Source organism: Musca domestica, unplaced genomic scaffold, assembly GCF_030504385.1.
Source record: "Musca domestica strain aabys unplaced genomic scaffold, Musca_domestica.polishedcontigs.V.1.1 9, whole genome shotgun sequence".
Taxonomy (NCBI): domain Eukaryota; kingdom Metazoa; phylum Arthropoda; class Insecta; order Diptera; family Muscidae; genus Musca; species Musca domestica.
Window position 1 is genome coordinate 15600358 of NW_026712435.1, and position 15803 is coordinate 15616160.

Sequence of the window (15803 nt, forward strand, 5' to 3'; positions counted from 1 at the left end):
GCGATCATTCATGGTTTCTAGGGTTTACATATGGAGACATTGAACTAGTTTTGAACAGAGATATTGGATGTGAGTCCATTGTGCAATGGTTTTGCTAATATCCTCCTCATAAAATTTGAAAAATCAAAGCTTTTGAAGGCTTTCTAGTGTAAAAGGAAAACATTTTCCTATTATTCTGAACGGAAACGGAAAAACTTGAATCACATAAAAAAGACACGAGAATCTGAAAATTTAGTACGATGTATGGAGTTTCGATTTTGAAATTTTTAATCAAACTAAACAAAGATTTTTCAAAAATTGAATTTTCCATTTTGAATACCAAAAAGGCCAAAAACGAACCTTTTGGAGCGTATCCCAAAATGTCAAGGTGGACTTTTCGCTGATGTAGTAGAGGGCTCTAGCTGTTTATTACATTTAAATGTTACGATGCGTATACTTATTGTCATTACTCATACTTAAGGTGTTCACCTGAGTAGGTCATGCAAATGAAGCAACCCATTCTTATTTTCTTTGCTTTTCTTTTTTCTTGCGCATATTTTAGCTTTTAATTAAATCTTTTATTAATATAAATTACAAATTTATAAAACCAAAAATCCGCAGCCCCCAAAATTCCTAGAAGTCAAATGAAATTATGAAATCATTGAAAATGTGTTTATATTCTTGAGAAAATCAAAATCAATTTCAAAAATTTCTACAAAAATTGCTCTGAAATCTACATTTGGCCAATGGGCGAAGAGAATTCTCAATTTTTTTTTCTTCATTTCGCATTAATAAAAATATCAACAAAAATCATTTTTAATGCATGGCATGGCGTGGCTATCTGCGGCTTCTTTCTACCTTCTGTTAATAATAAAAATTCTTTTCATTCACTGGCGTTGCAGTTCGTCGTCGCTTGGACGGCCAATGTGTCGGAGTAATTAATTTGGGTCATTTCGAATGTTTATAATTAAATTTGCTGCCGCTGTCGGTGTTGGTTGTTGTTATTGTTGTTGGTGCTAGCTGCTGGTAGCTGAGTTGTTTTTGTATTTGCTAAATATTGCTTTTAATTAGATTTTGTTGGTGTTGCTGAGATCTCTGAATTTTGTTATGTTTGTTGTTATTGCTGCTGGCTACACTACCAACTATTTATGAAATATTCCTTGAGTTTTGGCCGCGGAGGTGGCCATAGGGGTAGAGACTGTGGCGTGTGTAAGTGTCGTTTGGTCAAATTTGGATTTGGAAATTGTGGTTCACAATGGTCATCCATTTTGTTGTTGTTGTTGTTATTGTTTTCATGGCATTACACATGTTGCTGCATGGCAAAAGGAAAATCTTGTGGTTTCATTCTTCTCTCCCAACATTTGCAGTTTAACGTGCAATTCTATTTTTTGCTTGGTTTTATGTTTTCTCATCTTCACTTCTTTTCGGTGGGGTTTCTCTTTGGCATTTTGCCGCTTTTCGTGAATAGACAAAAAATCGATCGCATACTCAGAAATGTTGTTTTTTCGTCGTCGATGCGTTACCTTAAAATGAGCAATAACCGCACCAAATGTTATGATGGCTTTTTATTGCAAATGATTTATAGCCGAACATGTTGTTGGTTCAGGTCTATTTGAATCAATAATAATTTGTTAATGTTAGGTATTTTTATCGAATTATTTAATGACAGTTTTGCGAAATTATTTTTTTTTTTTTGTCGATTTTAAAGGACCAATAAAGGTCATAGAAGTTGTGAGAAAATGTTAGGGAATTTTTCATAAAATGTTAAATATGATTGGTAAAAATCTATATATGAGAAGGTCATTGTACAGGAAAAATGTTAATATTTAATCAGAAATATTGGGGGGATAGTTAGCACTGTTTTATACCCTCCACCATAGTATGGTGAATATAATAAGTTTATCATTCCATTTGTAACACCTCGAAAAATAAATGTTAGACCACACACAGTCCACATATATTCTTGATCAGCATAAAATTTAGCGATGACCGTCCGTCGGTCTCTCTGTCCGTCTTGGAAATCACACTAGCTTATGCACGTAGATTGATAAAATGTTACTCAAACGTGTGTTAGATTTGGAGATCATTTTGAAATGGGCCATATTTTGCTATAGCACCCGACAAATTTAAATATTTATAGGTGTTTTTGTCACAATTTAACTCGAGTTTGCTTTAAATTGCCTGAAACTTCTTTGCACAGAACTGTCAAGACAGGTATAGTCCCCATATAATTATACTCGCAGATATTCGGAATTTTGATGATTTGTATCACACTTTTTACCGGAATTGTTTTAAATTTGGAATTTGATGTTACAAATGGGTACTTCGGCCTATGTCGGACAATTGCCAATGCAGGCCCACGCCTTCCAATAGCCCCCATACAACGGTACCTCCCTATAATCGGTATTTTGATCATTTTAACGATATTATTTACCGAAATTGTATCAAATTTCGTATTTGAAGTTACTAATGGGTGCTACAGCTTATGACAAAAAAATTGCGTATGCAGATCTAGGCTTTTGTATACACCCCATATAACGGTACCTCCCTATATTCGGTATTCTGATGATTTTAGCGACATTATTCGCCGGAGTCGTTTCAAATTTCGTATTTGAAGTTCCTGATGGGTGCTGCAGTCTATGGCAGAAAATTGATGATACAGGTCTAAATCTTCCAAATAGCCTCAATGTAACGATACCACCCTATATTTAGTACTTTGATGATTTTAGCGACATTATTCGCCGGAGTCGTTTCAAATTTCGTATTCGAAGTTCCTAATAGGTACTACGGCCTATGACAGAAAATTGCTGATACAGGTCCAAATCTTCGTATAGCCCCCATATAACGGTACCTCCCAATATAAGGTATTTTGAAGATTTTAGCGAGACTATTCATCGAAATCTTGTCAAATTTCGTATTTGAAGTTCCTAGTAGGTGCTACAGCTTATGACAAAAAAATTGCGTATGCAGATCTAGGCTTTTGTATACACCCCATATAACGGTACCTCCCTATATTCGGTATTCTGATGATTTTAGCGACATTATTCGCCGGAGTCGTTTCAAATTTCGTATTTGAAGTTCCTGATGGGTGCTGCAGTCTATGGCAGAAAATTGATGATACAGGTCTAAATCTTCCAAATAGCCTCAATGTAACGATACCACCCTATATTTAGTACTTTGATGATTTTAGCGACATTATTCGCCGGAGTCGTTTCAAATTTCGTATTCGAAGTTCCTAATAGGTACTACGGCCTATGACAGAAAATTGCTGATACAGGTCCAAATCTTCGTATAGCCCCCATATAACGGTACCTCCCAATATAAGGTATTTTGAAGATTTTAGCGAGACTATTCATCGAAATCTTGTCAAATTTCGTATTTGAAGTTCCTAGTAGGTGCTACAGCTTATGACAAAAAAATTGCGTATGCAGATCTAGGCTTTTGTATACACCCCATATAACGGTACCTCCCTATATTCGGTATTCTGATGATTTTAGCGACATTATTCGCCGGAGTCGTTTCAAATTTCGTATTTGAAGTTCCTGATGGGTGCTGCAGTCTATGGCAGAAAATTGATGATACAGGTCTAAATCTTCCAAATAGCCTCAATGTAACGATACCACCCTATATTTAGTACTTTGATGATTTTAGCGACATTATTCGCCGGAGTCGTTTCAAATTTCGTATTCGAAGTTCCTAATAGGTACTACGGCCTATGACAGAAAATTGCTGATACAGGTCCAAATCTTCGTATAGCCCCCATATAACGGTACCTCCCAATATAAGGTATTTTGAAGATTTTAGCGAGACTATTCATCGAAATCTTGTCAAATTTCGTATTTGAAGTTCCTAGTAGGTGCTACAGCTTATGACAAAAAAATTGCGTATGCAGATCTAGGCTTTTGTATACACCCCATATAACGGTACCTCCCTATATTCGGTATTCTGATGATTTTAGCGACATTATTCGCCGGAGTCGTTTCAAATTTCGTATTTGAAGTTCCTGATGGGTGCTGCAGTCTATGGCAGAAAATTGATGATACAGGTCTAAATCTTCCAAATAGCCTCAATGTAACGATACCACCCTATATTTAGTACTTTGATGATTTTAGCGACATTATTCGCCGGAGTCGTTTCAAATTTCGTATTCGAAGTTCCTAATAGGTACTACGGCCTATGACAGAAAATTGCTGATACAGGTCCAAATCTTCGTATAGCCCCCATATAACGGTACCTCCCAATATAAGGTATTTTGAAGATTTTAGCGAGACTATTCATCGAAATCTTGTCAAATTTCGTATTTGAAGTTCCTAGTAGGTGCTACAGCTTATGACAGAAAATTGCATATGCAGATCTATGTTTTTGTATACACCCCGTATAATGGTACCTCCCTATATTCAGTATTTTGATGAATTTAGTGGCATTTTTCCCCGGAAATGTTTCAAATTTCGCATTTGAAGTTCTAAATGTGTGCCACAGCCTATGACAGAAAACTGCATATGGAGGTCCAAATCTTCATATAGCCCCCACATAACGGAACCTCCTCCTCCCAATATGCGGTATTTTGATGATTTTTGAAGCATATTCCAATGGATTTTTGCTCCTCTAAACGGTATAGGGTATTTAAAATTCATAGCTGCCTTTTTTCTACCTCAGTTGTGTCAGTTAAAAAGTCCTGGTTTCCCGATACATTTCCTTAGGCGTTTTGATTTTTATAAACTAACTTTTCCCACATATTTGTTATTTATAGAAGAGATAAATTCATTACTTAAAGTATTTCTTTGAATTTTTTTTTAATAATTCCTAATAACGACTTTTACTTAAATAAATTCTTATAATAATCTTCTGTAGAGCTTCGTGGCGTATACATGTCGCCGTCATCCATACGCAATGGTGTTCTAATTTGAGAAAAACACAGAAATTAACAGTGGAATTTTATGAATTGCATTCCAAAATGTTTTTATGACTTTATTTTATACCATGGTATAATAATTTATAATATAGGCCACAGAAATCTTTTGAATATTTTTTTTCATATGGGACCCTGGCAATTCCTAAGCATACATAAACATTTTTCGTATGTAAAATTTACAATAATAATTTTTAAAATTTTTAAATTGATATTAACTGCTTTTGGCGGAAAAAATTTTTGAAATTTTTGGGATACCACCAAAATATTTTTATAAACTCAAATATTGAAAAAAAATTTCTAAGTTCATTTATTTTTTTAATCAAAAAAAAAAATAAACAAAAATAAAAAATAAAAGACAAAAATTATTGGTTAAAATTTAGTATAGAAACATTTTTTTATTTTATATATTATTATTATTTATTTATTTATTTATTTATTTAATTTTTATTATTATTATTATTATTATTTTTTTTTTTTTTTTTTTTTTTGATCCAACTCATAACTTTTTACAAATATTTTGCAATTTTCTTCTTTTGCTCCACATCACCTTCATATCTCCCATAATTATAATCTTATTTTCTAATTCTTGTTTTTAAATTTTTTTGCAGATTGAACGCGAGAAAGCCGACCTCAGTGTCCAAGTCATTCAGATGTCTGAACGTCTTGAAGAAGCCGAAGGTGGTGCTGAACATCAAGTAAGTTTATCTTAAAAAAAACAATTTTTGGAACTTCTATTAATTTCTCGTTCGTTTATTTCAGTTCGAAGCTAACCGCAAGCGCGATACTGAATTGTTGAAATTGCGTAAAATGCTCGAAGATGTCCATTTGGAATCCGAAGAAACCACAATGGTGCTTAAGAAGAAGCACAACGAAATCATTGCCGACTTCCAGGAACAAATTGAACTTCTCACCAAATCGAAGAGCAGGTAATTTTGAAAATGGCTTCCATAGCGATTTTCTAGCAAATGCAAGCTAAATGAAAGAAACAAACAATTTGCTTTTGCCAGCATTCAGGTGTTTGGTAATGTCATATATGTGTTGTATAAAACATCTGCTATAACATTAGTTGGGATATTTACTAATCAATCATCATCAAAATATATGTCAAGATATCATATGGTATTTAACTTTGTGATACATATGAGGCCAAAATGTGTCCCATCGAAAAAATACGGTCTTAGACCCTAGGTTACTGAGGACCACACCCGTTTCAGGATATTTGGAGTCCATATAGGGGTGTCCGTCCGTCTGTCTATCGAAGGGAGCATTTGATTACGTTCATATTTGGTACATCGTAATATTATTATTAAACTTAGGTCGAGTTCGGACATGGTTAACATTTTAAAGAAAGTAATTGACCTAAAGGATCATCCAATTTTGTTCAAACTTTAAAAGTCCCAAAATTTGATTTTCTGTACTAGGCCAGGTGCGAAAATTGACAATATCAGCGCACTCCTATAAGTACCTCCCTACAAATGGTTAAATTTTTGAACAATTATAGGTCTTATAAAATGTGAAATAAGTGACCGATTGTCTTTAAATTTCACACATCCCAATATTCAAAACAAAAATTGGAGCGAAGATGTGATTCATCGGTCCACTCCTTTTGGTACTTCCCCCACAATGGGGAAAATTTTACAATAATTATATCTCGCAAGAAATGCGAAATAAAAGGGCCCGATTCTCTTCAAATTTCACACATCGCAATATTTTTATGAGTTATGGCGTGAAGATGGATTATGTCGGATTACTTCCTCTAGTACATCCCACACAACGGGTCAAAATTTTGAATAAATATATCTTTCATAACATGCGAAAAAAGCATCCCATACCCTTCAAACTCGGCACATTTCAATATTTGTATCTTCAAAGGATCTGATGTGAAGATGGAAGATATCGAACAAGTCCTTCTGATACCTCCTCCACAAAGTATCACATACATCCGCAACAGCGGGTCAAATTTTTTAATAATTGTATCTCTCATAAAATGCGAAATAACCATCCGATTCTCTTGAAACTCGGCACATTCCAATATTTATATTCTCAAAGGATTTGGTTGGAAGATGATATATATCGGCCTACCCCTTCTGGTACCTCCCCACAAGGGGTCAACATTTTGAATAACCATGAAGCTCATAAAATGGGAAATGAGTCTGTGATTACTTTTAAACTTGGCACTTCTCAATATTTCTATCAATTCAAGATCTGTTGGGAGGCTGGTACCTCCCCCACAACGGTTTATAATCTTAAATAATTATACCTCTCACAAAATGCGAAAAAAAACCCGACAGATTCTCTTCAAATTTCCCACATTCCAATATCTCTACTAACACAAGATCAGGTGTGAAGATGGGATATATCGTTCCACTCCTCCTGCAAATCCCTCACAACGGTTCAAATTTTGAATAATTATATATTTTGTAAAATGCGAAAGAACGTCAGATTTTTTTCAAATTTTACACATTCCAATATCTCTACTAACCCATAATCAGGTGTCATGATGGGATATATCGCTCCACTCCCTCTGGACTCAAAATTTTGAATAAAAAATGTCCGACTCTCTTCAAATTTCATACATCGGTCTACTTTTACTAACGGAAGACCTAGTGTGAAGATGATAGATATCGGTCTTCCCCTTCTGGTACCTCTCAAACAAACAGTCACAATTTTTAATTCTTGTATCTCTCATGACTTGCGAAACAAGTCAGTGAATGCTTTCAAACTTGCTATGTCTTAATATTTTTTTGAAGCAAAAATCTGATGTGAATGATAATTTTTATAAAATCTTGAAATATGGGCGAGGTACCGTTTGTGCAACATTTAAAAAAATCGAGCATTTATTTTCAATTTTATGCGAATAATCAAAATTTTGAACTTTTTTGGGAGTGGGGTACCAGATGGAGTTGGCAATTTATCGGCCCATTTATGACCATTTATTTGGCAATTTATCGCCCAACTCCTTCTGGTACCTCTCCCACAAAAGTTTATTATTTTGACATTCGCATAAAAAAATTAATATAAACATTCGATTTTCTTAAAATTTTGCTCATCTCGCATCTTAGATGATGTAGAATACTTCGGTCCCCTATATATGGTACCTCACGCATATTTCAGAATTTTACAAAAATTACAACACCTCTCATAGAATATGATATAGTCCAAATCGATCATTTTGTAGTATTTATATCAGACATAGGTCAGATACGAAATGGACAATACGGGGCTCACTCCTTCGGAACCACCTCCATAGAGGGTCAATAGTTTGAACAATCAAAGGCTGAGGTTATGCATTTTTTTTTTTATTTTCTAAATATATAATAGATTCCCGATTTTTTCACCCCAATTTCTTTGGCCACAAAACAAACAAAAATCTTCTGGTTTTCGTAATCAATTCCAGCAATTAAATTTCCAATAAATCGAATAGCATAATTGGTCAATCTTGGCAAAATGAACATGCAATTTATTTAAGTCAATCGACAGCAATAATTTAGGCAATCGAATATTTTCTTTAAAAAAAAAACAACAAATTTTTCAAGATTGTTTCCTTATTGAAATGACATGATTCATTTGCGATTAGGTCATAATAAAAAACACATATTTTGCAAACGAATAATGTTTTTGGTTTTGTTATAAATATTTCCCATCTTGAATGTTAGAATTATTGCCCTATATTTATGGTCAAGCATTCGTTTGTACAAAACAACAATCAAAGAAAAAAAGAAAGAAAATTGAATAAATATTCATGATTTGATTTTGTTTATTTGAAATTTGAATAAAATTCCTAAGGAAATCCGTGGCACAGCAACCTGGCACAGTGTCATGATATATATAAATGTTTACGTTAAAAATAAAAAACGCACAACAATTATTTCACCATTTTCATCATTCGCTATATAACTCGCTTCCATATACATATGTATATATGATGATACTTTGTGCATATGTTTGGAATTCTGAGATTATTTTGATGTTTGTACAAAAATAGAAATTTAAATGTAACAATAAACCAATTTTCAAGGCCATATTTTCATTTCTTTTTTCATGAAGTTTCCATAAAGATCAAATCTCTTGGAGAAAAATAAAAACAATTAAATTTGAGGAAAATAAACTCAATTAAGCAAAAGCTTTTCAAAAATATCACTCTCTCAAAAAAATGCACAGGAATCGGAATATTTGAAATGACTCAAAAGCATTTAAAGAGTGTGCGCAATGTACATCACTCATACGTTCGAACGCAGTTTTGAGAGAGCCCAATATTTCTCAATTTAAACACATACTCTTAGGACCCACGCCCATTGTCGAAATAAATACCTAAACAAATATAAAATTAAATAAAAATGTGTTCATTTGTTTTTGTTTCTTCCTCATAATACTCAATGGGAGAGCGGCACTTGAGCATACCTTGGGTGATATGAAATAAAGCTTTTTCTAGAACCATAAAATGTTTGCTTTCCATTTTTGTGAAACCCCCACCCCTTTTCAATTTCTTTTAATTTTTTTTTTTTTGCATATTTTTGTTACCATTGTGCATGGGAAATCGAAATAATTGAAAATGGGTTTCTTCCCAAATATGCCTCGAATATTTTGAATTTTTTCGCCATACTTTCGTTTGTTTTATTTTGTTTTTCCCGTTTCTTGAAATGTTGTTGTCTCTTTTTGTGTTGTGTATTGCACACCTTTATGGAAATTTGATATGTGTGCTCTGTGTGAGTGTGTGTGTGTTTACAATTTCAAAGAAAATTTCCACCTAGCTGAGCTGTGAAAAAAGCAGCGTAGGAAGAAAACCATTTTAATGGCGGCAGTGAATGCTTTTAAAAGTATACATATGTATGCCAAGATTTTTGATTTTATATCCATGCACACACACACACATTTCTATGGCAAAAATCAAACAATGTTTCCAATGGATAAAAAATTAATTTAATTTTCATTTTCATTTTTTTTTTCTTTTTTTTGGTTTCTTTGGACTAAGAAAAGAAAATTTCAGCTGAGAGTTATGACACACACTGATCCATTTGAATTTTGCAAAAAAAAATCGTATGCCCCCCTAGAGATAATCTCAAAATAAATTTTGTGTATTTTGTCAGACATTCATATGTGTATTACCGACACATATGTTTGGCGTATGTGTTTTTCTTTGCTTTTAATATTATTAGACATTGTTTTCGTCTAGAATTGTATTTTTTTTCTTTCTAAATATACATTTGTTTCGAACACATTGAACAGACATGTGTGTATCATACAGACGTACATACGTACACTCATGTGTGAATATGGCAATGTTTTACTCATAGTACTGACTGACACATTTATTTTATTTATTTTCTACATAATAAGAAACATATTTTCCACCCAAATATTCTCATATAGTTTTCTGTTTGTTGGGAGAGAAAATTATAAAACTAGGCCAATGATTTTTGAAAAATTTAACTTGAATTTAAGAAATAATGCGAATTTCAGAAATCTCGTTCCCCGTAATGGAAAAAGTCAACTGGAATTGATTAGCGATTTCAAGCTAGAAATCCAAAATCACTGCCAAATCATTTGAAAACAAGTTAAAAAGCATCAGTCGGTTTTGCCAACAGATCAATACCCTCAGCCTTGCGTTATGATTGCTCAAACTGTTGACCCTTTATGGGGAAGGTTCCAAAGGAGTGTAACATTTGTAATGTTTTTATTAGACTTAGGTCAGATGCAAAATGGACAATATAGGCTGCCGATTTTGTTTAAGTCTGATATAAATATTACAACGTTCCAGATTTGGACTATAACGACAACATCCCTAACATTCTCGGTAATTTTTGAGAATGTGATAATTTTATCGGAGATACCAGAAGAAGTTGGCCAACAAACTTCACATCAGAACTCTGGGTGAACTCGGGGCGTATCAGAAGGATTGGTCCGATATATTTCATCTTTATAACAGATTTTGTGTTGTTAGAAATATTGAAATGTGCAAAATTTGAACAGAATTTGAAGCGTATATCGCTTTTAGGAGGGTTTTGTTATATTAAATGATGACCCTTTTGTGGGGGAGGTACGAGAAGATGGGGACCGATATATATCATCTTGACACAAGATCTTGTGTTAGTAGAAATAATGAAATGAGTGAAGTTTAGAAGGAATCAGAAACTTATTTCCCATTTTTTGAGATGTATAATTATTCCAAATTTTGACACCTTTCTGAGGGAGGTATTAGAAGGGATGGACCGGTACACTCAATCTTCACACCAAATTTAAAGAGAATCTGAAGCTTATTTTGCTTTTATCAGGGCTTTGTTATTCAATATTTTGAACCCTTTATGACGGAGGTACCAGAAGGTGTGAGCCGATATCTGTCATCTTCACACCAGATCTTGTGTAAGTATAAATGTTGAAAGAGAATTGGAAGTTGAAAGAGAATTGGAAGCTTATTTCGAATTTTGTGAGATTTATAATTATTCCAAATTTTGACACCTTTATGAGGGAGGTACCAGAAGGAACAGAACGATACACCCTATTTTCACACCAAATTTTTCGTTAGTAGAAATTTCGGGATATGTACAGGGTGTGATAAAAAAACTGCAATAACGTCAAACGCCATAATTTTTAATTTTTTTTTTTTAATTTTATTGAATGAAAGTTAAAAATGTCGGAAATAGCATCAAATTTTAGAATAAGTTTAGTTTTTTTTTCGAAATGCACACCAAAGCGCGTGCTTGAGGTGATCGACACTTTGGTATTTTTTAGTGCCAACTTTGCTTTCCAAAACAGTCCAGACCAGTAGTCCAACAGATTGGTGTCAGTAGATTTTGGTAGCCATTGTGCGCCGGAAATGAAGCGAGGAACCTCATTTTGTAAGCATTCTTGGGTGGCGATGGCGCCGAGTCCCGTTGGAATGTCCAAAGTCTGCGGCCAAAATGTTTGCATGTCCATAATATTTTCGCCATAATATTCGGCATTTATTCTCATGCCACGGTCGATTAATACGAGTGGAGAGTGACCGTCGGCTGTTAAGGTGGGCCACACCATCACCATGGCCGGCGCTTGAGTTCTGGTAGCCAACCGAAGGTGCACATTTTCAGCTGACCTCTTTGGCAAGTAAACACAATCATTTTGTTTGTTTACAAACTGCTGAACAACGAATGTTTTCTCGTCGGAGAAAACCAAATTCTGCAGTTCACCACTTTCGGCCAAGCGAAGCAACACTTTAGCTCTTTTGAGTCTATTTTCTTTCTATTGCGGTGTAAGTTCTTGCACTTTTTGGAATTTCAATGGCTTTACCCCGGTTTTACCTCATTTTTCAATATTTGCCGAATGGAATATTGCGCTATGTTCAGCTTACGTGACATTTTTCGGCCACTGCGAAGCGGATTTCGATCAAGTCGCTTCTTTACTTTCCGAACCATTTCTGCTGATGTTGTTGTTTTATTCTGTCCACTTCCTTGACGTTGGGCTACGCTACCAGTATCACGGTAACGAGCGATGGTATGAGACACAAAAGATTTATTCACATTTAAATGCTGGAGTGCTCTAACGATAGCCACTTGGGTTTTTCAGCCAAATTTAAAGAAATCACACTATCACGCTTGAATTCCATCACGAATAACTTTTTTTGGAAAATTCTCACCAAAATGATTTTGTACGCTTGTAAACAATCTAATGAGCTGTCATTGGATTAATTTTAACAGCTGTCGGATGGGTGGCTTAGAAATGACAACAGTCTGAATTTGGTTGCAGTTTTTTCATCTCACCCTGTATACCCACTGTAGCCATATGACAGAGAGTATAATTAACAAGGACCAAGTTGGGACTATATCAGATACTTGATTCGTTTTAAATGTATGGAATTTTTTTCAAAATTGTTGATCTTTTTTGGGGGAGGTACAAAAATTAGTAGGCCAATATCCATTCCATTTTTTGCATTAGCTCCAATATAATAAAAAAAAATATATTGAAATGTGAAAATTTTAAGAAATCTGTCTCACTTTAAGGTTTTTAAAATTATATTCTGAATGTTGATAATTGGTGGGAGAAGCGCAGGAATGAGTTAGCCGAGCACTCTTTTATGCAATTTTTATTTTATTACATTTTTTCTCCCACGGTACCCACGGCGTGCCTGATATATTCCATTTTTACTCTAGATCCAATATGGACAAAAATAGTGAGATTTGAAAATTTTGATTAATATCGGAAAAAGGCTTTCCTCTCTTTACCATCAAATTAAACTCCTCTAAACCTATTTGCCAACATATTATAGTTGTCATAACTCATACGCAATGGTATGTCAATATTTTAAATCTTAATTCATAAATGTCATTCATTCAATTAATGCTCATCACATATTTAAATAATTCAGTTATTTGTCAGACCACATATTTAATCCGATGCTATCTTGAACTTCATTATATTTTTTTGCTTCTGAACAACCAAAAGCTTCTAGGTAACACCGAGAAAATCTAGCTAATCGACTACGCTAAGTATACTGCTTCTGGGCTTTTTGCAAAACCAACTATTTTTCTTTAAACAATTGATTTTCACGCATTCTCTTCTACTTTCCCTTTCAAAAAAAACTCAAAATTTAGAGCCGAAAAGGAAAAGGCCAAGTTCCAAGCTGAAATCTATGAATTGCTCAGCCAAATCGAATCTTTCAACAAGGAAAAGATCATGTCCTCCAAACACATTGAAAAGTTGGAAGTTAGCATTACCGAATTGAATGTTAAGATCGAGGAGCTTAACCGCACCGTCATCGACATTACCTCGCACAAGACTCGCCTCTCACAAGAAAACATTGAATTGACCAAGGATGTCCAAGATCTCAAGTCACAATTGGACACCGTCTCATTCTCCAAGAGCCAGGTCATCTCCCAATTGGAAGATTGCCGTCGCCGTTTGGAAGATGAAGATCGTCGTCGCTCAATGTTGGAGTCCTCCCTTCATCAAGCTGAAACCGATTTGCAATCTCTTCGTCTTCAACTTGAAGAAGAAACCGAGGCCCGCATAGACTTGGAACGTCAGTTGGTCAAGGCCAATGGTGATGCTGCTTCTTGGCAAAACAAATACCATGCCGAGGCTGCAGCTCGTGCCGAGGAGTGCGAGGAAATCCGTCGTAAATACCAAATTCGCATCACCGAATTGGAGGAACATTTGGAGTCGTTGGTTGTCAAGCTCAACAATTTGGAAAAACAAAAGACCCGTTTGGCCAGCGAAGTCGAAGTGCTCATCATCGATTTGGAGAAGTCCAACAACACCTGCCGGGAATTGCAAAAGTCTGTCAACACTTTGGAGAAGCACAATGTTGAGTTGAAGAGCCGCTATGAAGAGACTGTCGTCTTGTACGAGAACAGCCAACGCGACTTGAAGAACAAGCAATTGGACTTGCAACGCACCGTCCACGAATTGGACAAGGTTAAGGATGCTAATAACCAATTGGGTCGTGAGAACAAGAAATTGGGAGGTAATATTTAGAGATATTCTCGAGAGTGAGTTTCAATTAGTGACTTGTAAATGCTATTTTCAGATGATCTCCATGATGCCAAGGGTACAATTAACGAATTGAACCGTCGCATGCATGAATTGGAATTGGAATTGCGTCGCTTGGAAAATGAACGCGAGGAATTGACTGCTGCCTACAAGGAAGCTGAAGCTGTAAGTTGATTCATGATATAATTATTTACAGGGTAGGGCAGGTTGGCCAAATTTTGAAGAACAGATCTCTGAACCTAAAACTGCAGCTTTATAGACGCATGTGAAGAAATGAAATCGGTTTAGCTATTGTATAGAATATCGTTTATATAGCATAGCGGTTCTTTTAAATTGAAATTTATTGGGAGCTTCTAAAACTATGCTATTAAAATGCGAACTATAATTGTGAAACACTGGCTTTACATATGACATTAACACAATGTGTAGACCTTTAATATTGCCGTTTGAATGGTAAATTTTTACCATCTGCTGGTGTTTTTTTTTTTTCAAAACGGTCGTAAAAAAAGGAAAAATGGTACAGAAAATATCCAATAATTACTTCCAATTAGTCTCGATTTATTATTTGACATATGATTCATAGATCGATTTTAACATTTTTTATCAGTTTCTCTTGAACTTACCTCCTTTATGCATTTATGCAGGACAATTTATTTGGCAAATCCTCACTGTTAAGCACTGCTTTTTGGTCAATATTATATGTTTTTGATAAAAATAAAAATCCAAAGGAATTTCCGAAAATGTTGTCAATTTTTTCCATTTTTCACGCCTCTCTCTTTTACAAGCAGAGACTTGGCCACTGTATATTCGAAGTTATACAGGTATTGAACTACTTTGTATATCATTCAAAACACCAACTGTGTATATGTTTTATTATAACAAAATTACCAGAAGAATAAATTTGTATTTTGGTGATCTCGATGGCCTACCTTGTAAATTGATGTACCCTGTGCAGATTATATTCGAATTCGAATAAAAATATTTGATTTTCCTATCTTTTCGTCTCCTAACAGGGTCGCAAGGCTGAAGAACAACGTGCCCAACGTGTTGCTGCCGATTTCAACCAATACCGCCATGAAGCTGAACGTCGCATTGCCGAGAAGGAAGAAGAAGTTGAACTCATCCGGTAAGTGTTACGGTTTACAAAATTTCTTAATTTCTAAGGAAATTGATTTGTTCCACGGAAAAAAAATTTAAAATACTCCATCACTTCCAAATAATTATTTTATTATGTCCAGTAGTTTTTTTCGAAATATTCGAAAAAGGATTTCAGAAAAAGAAGCATCAATTTTTTTTTCAATATAAAACTGTTAACTAAGATAACAGATTTTTCCTAACTAAGATAACAGATTTTTCGATAAAACATCAGAATATCGAATAAGGTATTGGGGCTATACGAAGACCGAGACCAGCATATGCTATTTTCTGTCATAGGAACTTTAAATACGAA

At 34.6% G+C, this 15803-nt stretch overlaps 1 protein-coding gene across 1 annotated transcript in view; it reads left to right on the plus strand.

The window, feature by feature from the left end:
- Positions 1-15803, plus strand: part of LOC101898205 (paramyosin, long form) — a 50161-nt gene that overhangs the window by 15707 nt on the left and 18651 nt on the right. Inside the window, exons 3-7 of the mRNA XM_059131804.1 lie at positions 5500-5586; positions 5651-5817; positions 13456-14327; positions 14391-14518; positions 15367-15479. Coding sequence (XP_058987787.1) covers positions 5500-5586; positions 5651-5817; positions 13456-14327; positions 14391-14518; positions 15367-15479 — 1367 coding nt within the window. The remainder of the gene's footprint in view (positions 1-5499; positions 5587-5650; positions 5818-13455; positions 14328-14390; positions 14519-15366; positions 15480-15803) is intronic.